Source organism: Eurypyga helias, unplaced genomic scaffold, assembly GCF_000690775.1.
Source record: "Eurypyga helias isolate BGI_N326 unplaced genomic scaffold, ASM69077v1 scaffold33170, whole genome shotgun sequence".
In the NCBI taxonomy this organism is placed as follows: domain Eukaryota; kingdom Metazoa; phylum Chordata; class Aves; order Eurypygiformes; family Eurypygidae; genus Eurypyga; species Eurypyga helias.
The window spans coordinates 988-4,017 of record NW_010224337.1 but is presented as its reverse complement, the minus strand read 5'-3'; the positions used below and the strand labels follow the sequence as shown (position 1 = coordinate 4,017).

Here is a 3,030-nt window from a genome sequence, read left to right as displayed (position 1 = left end):
CCCGTTCCCCTGTACCCCGTCTACACTGCGCTGACGCTCACGTGCACGTCTTCCTCTGCCTGGGGCAGGAAGCCCAGGAGGCTGAAGCCTGCCAGGAGGAGCTGGCCATGAAGGTGGAGCAGCTCAAGGCAGAGCTTGTTGTCTTCAAGGGACTGATGAGCAACGTGAGTCCCTAAGCCCTCTCTGACCCCAGGGCAGTGTCCTGCCCGGGCAGTAACGCAGTTCCTCGGTGGGGCATGGCCAGCACAGACACGGGCTGGCAAGGCTGGTCCAGGGGGTGGTGATCAGAGTGGGGAGACAGATCCAGTCCTGCGGGAATGTGGGGGCTCTGACTGCTGCTTGATTTGCCTAATCTTCCTCTTTCCTGTGGCCCCGTGGGTTCAGAACATCACGGAGCTGGACACCAAGATCCAGGAGAAGGCCATGAAGGTGGACATGGACATCTGCCGGCGCATTGACATCACCGCCAAGCTGTGTGACGTGGCGCAGCAGCGGAACTGCGAGGACATGATCAAGATGTTTCAGGTGAGAAGGATCTGCCGCTGCTCCGGGCTCAGCCGCTGGCTCTGGGGAAGAATGTTCCCAAAGGAGATAGAGGAGACACCACCAGCCCCCTGCTAGGGGAGACGCTTGGTCACCCTCACCCTGCTCCTTGCAGTCCCTTGCTCTCAGTCTCTCTCGGGAGGACCAGGCAAGTGGGCACGGAGAGGAGGGGGAAAGCTCCAGATGTTGCTTTGGGCACTGAGAGTCCCCTCAAACCTCTCTCTGACCGGTTGTGTTGGGCCCGGGGAACCCACAGTGGTAGGGGAGCAGCTGCAGGAGGGAGACGAGTTGCTGGAGTGTCTGTCTCTAACTCCATCTCTCTCCTTCCCCTTCCCCTCTCCGTCATCTTCTCTCTGTCTCTCTTCTCTGTCTCTGTCTCTTTTCTCTTTCTGGATGTCGCTGCTTTTCTGTCTCGCTCTCTTTGTTCCCACAGAAGCAACTGGTTAGTTCCATTCAGTTGGGAAAGTGTACAAATTTTAAGCTTTCTATAAATAAGGTCGGGCTGTAAATATTGATAGATTTCACCTTTTTCAGACTCTCTCTCTTTTTTTTCTTGTTTCTGTCACTATGTTTCGCTGTCTCTGGACTAGGGTGGTGGGCTATTTGAGTTTTTGTGCAGTAAAACCACGTTGTTTTTTCTCATCAAATTCACAGAGTCCATCTTTAGTTGCTTAGTTTTAGTTCTGGAAAATGCTAAAACCATGTTTTATCCATTGCACCATCTTTAACCTGATCATAACGAGCCCATCTCTCTCTCTCTCTCTCTCTCTTTCTCTCTTTTCTCTTTCCTTCCTTCCATCCTTTCTTTCTCTCCCTGCCTTTCTGTCCCTGCACCATTCCTTTCCCCTTCATCTTCTCCCAACTGCCTGCTCCCGACCTCGGACCCGGCCTCGTTTCTGTAGTCTCTGCACTTGTCTCCCGTTAAGGTCCCAGCCTCGGTGGGGCGGAAGCGGGAGCGCAAACAGGTCAGCGACGAAGACACCTCGCTGTCGGAGAGCGATGCCTCCCGAAAGCCTGAAGAGGAAGAGGAGGATGAGACCACAGCCATGAGCATCAACGAAGAAATGCAGAGGATGCTGAACCAGCTGTGAGTGCGGCTGCTCCGCACGTCTGCCGCTGGTGTCGATCCAGGCTCGGGCGCCCGGGATGGGGAGGGCAGGGGTGGGCTGTGGCTCCCCTTCCCTGGGTAGGTGCTGCCACGGGATACCTACGCCCCATGCTCTGCAGCCCCATGCTCTGCAGCCCGGTGGGACTGACTCCCCACCCGTGCCGTGGGCGGGAGCTGGTCCAGCTCCCCTCCTCTCCACCCCTTCCCTCTTTTCGGGAGCCACTGTCAATTTTCTGGGACTGCTGACTGTAAATCCAGCCTCCTCCCCAGGAGCTCTTGGGTTTGGGCACGCCTGAGGTCATCCCAGACGGACCTGTGAGCGAGGCTTTCGGCACCGCCACAGCCCCCTGCCTGCCCGGTGCTGATGTGCTGTTTCCCTGCCCCCAGGAGGGAGTATGACTTCGAGGATGACTGTGACAGCCTCACGTGGGAGGAGACGGAAGAAACGCTGCTCCTCTGGGAGGACTTCTCCGGATACGCCATTGCAGCCGCAGAGGTGCAGGGGGAGGTAACGGTGGTGTCAGGTCCCCGCGGGGATCCAGCCCTGGGTTAGGACACATGGTCCTGCCTGAGCCTGGGAAGGTGCTTCCTCAAAGACCAGCCCCTCCAGCCCTTGCAGGCCTGTACAGGTGCTTCCCCACCACATCCCATCTCCTCTACATGAATACATCACTGCATCCTTACGCCGGTCTCCTTGTTACCCAGTCCAGGGACCCCTAGCCTGAGAGATGTGCTGGGCACGTGCAGGGAAAGCTGGAGGCCGCCTCTCGCTGGGCTGGGCTCTGGTGGTCCCTTGCTCAGGCTCTCCAGCCCACCGACCCCCGCTGTGCAGCAGCACTGCCTGGGTGGAGGCTTCGGTGTCTGGTCACAGCCCTCGCCATCTCAGCGGTCCCCTGGGGATATGTCGCACTTGGGAACAGGCTGGGCTCTCCGGAGCTTCTTGCTGGGCTAGCTGGGGGCTGATGTGCTCGCTGCCTGGTGTGGGGAGCCCTGGGTCTCTATCGTGTTGGCAGGATAGACTCATGTGCCTTGTTGATAACTACATCGCTTGTGCTTCTTCCTCTTCTCCCAGTGCTGCCAGTTCTTTCTCTGACTTCTCTTTCTCTCTTGCCTTCGGTTCCTCACATTGGTTGCCTCCCTGCCTCTAAACATGCTGCCGTCTGCTCTCCCCAGCAGCAGGATGACAGCCTGGAGAAGGTGATCAAGGACACAGAGTCGCTGTTCAAGAGCCGTGAGAAGGAGTACCAGGAAACCATTGACCAAATAGAGGTGGGAGGAGGAGGAGGAAGTGGGGAGGACGTGGCACGGAAGGGGAGTGGGTTCCTTGGGGAGGGAGACACTGTGCTGGAGCAGCTAATGGGGGGCAGCAGCCTCGGGTC

At 57.9% G+C, this 3,030-nt stretch overlaps 1 protein-coding gene across 1 annotated transcript in view; it reads left to right on the top strand.

Moving 5' to 3' along the window:
• IFFO1 (intermediate filament family orphan 1) overlaps nt 1-3,030 on the top strand; it is a gene marked incomplete at its 5' end in the record, with an annotated part of 4,021 nt that overhangs the window by 135 nt on the left and 856 nt on the right. Inside the window, 6 exons of the mRNA XM_010161262.1 lie at nt 69-164; nt 385-525; nt 977-985; nt 1,470-1,630; nt 2,039-2,159; nt 2,825-2,947. Coding sequence (XP_010159564.1) covers nt 69-164; nt 385-525; nt 977-985; nt 1,470-1,630; nt 2,039-2,159; nt 2,825-2,947 — 651 coding nt within the window. The remainder of the gene's footprint in view (nt 1-68; nt 165-384; nt 526-976; nt 986-1,469; nt 1,631-2,038; nt 2,160-2,824; nt 2,948-3,030) is intronic.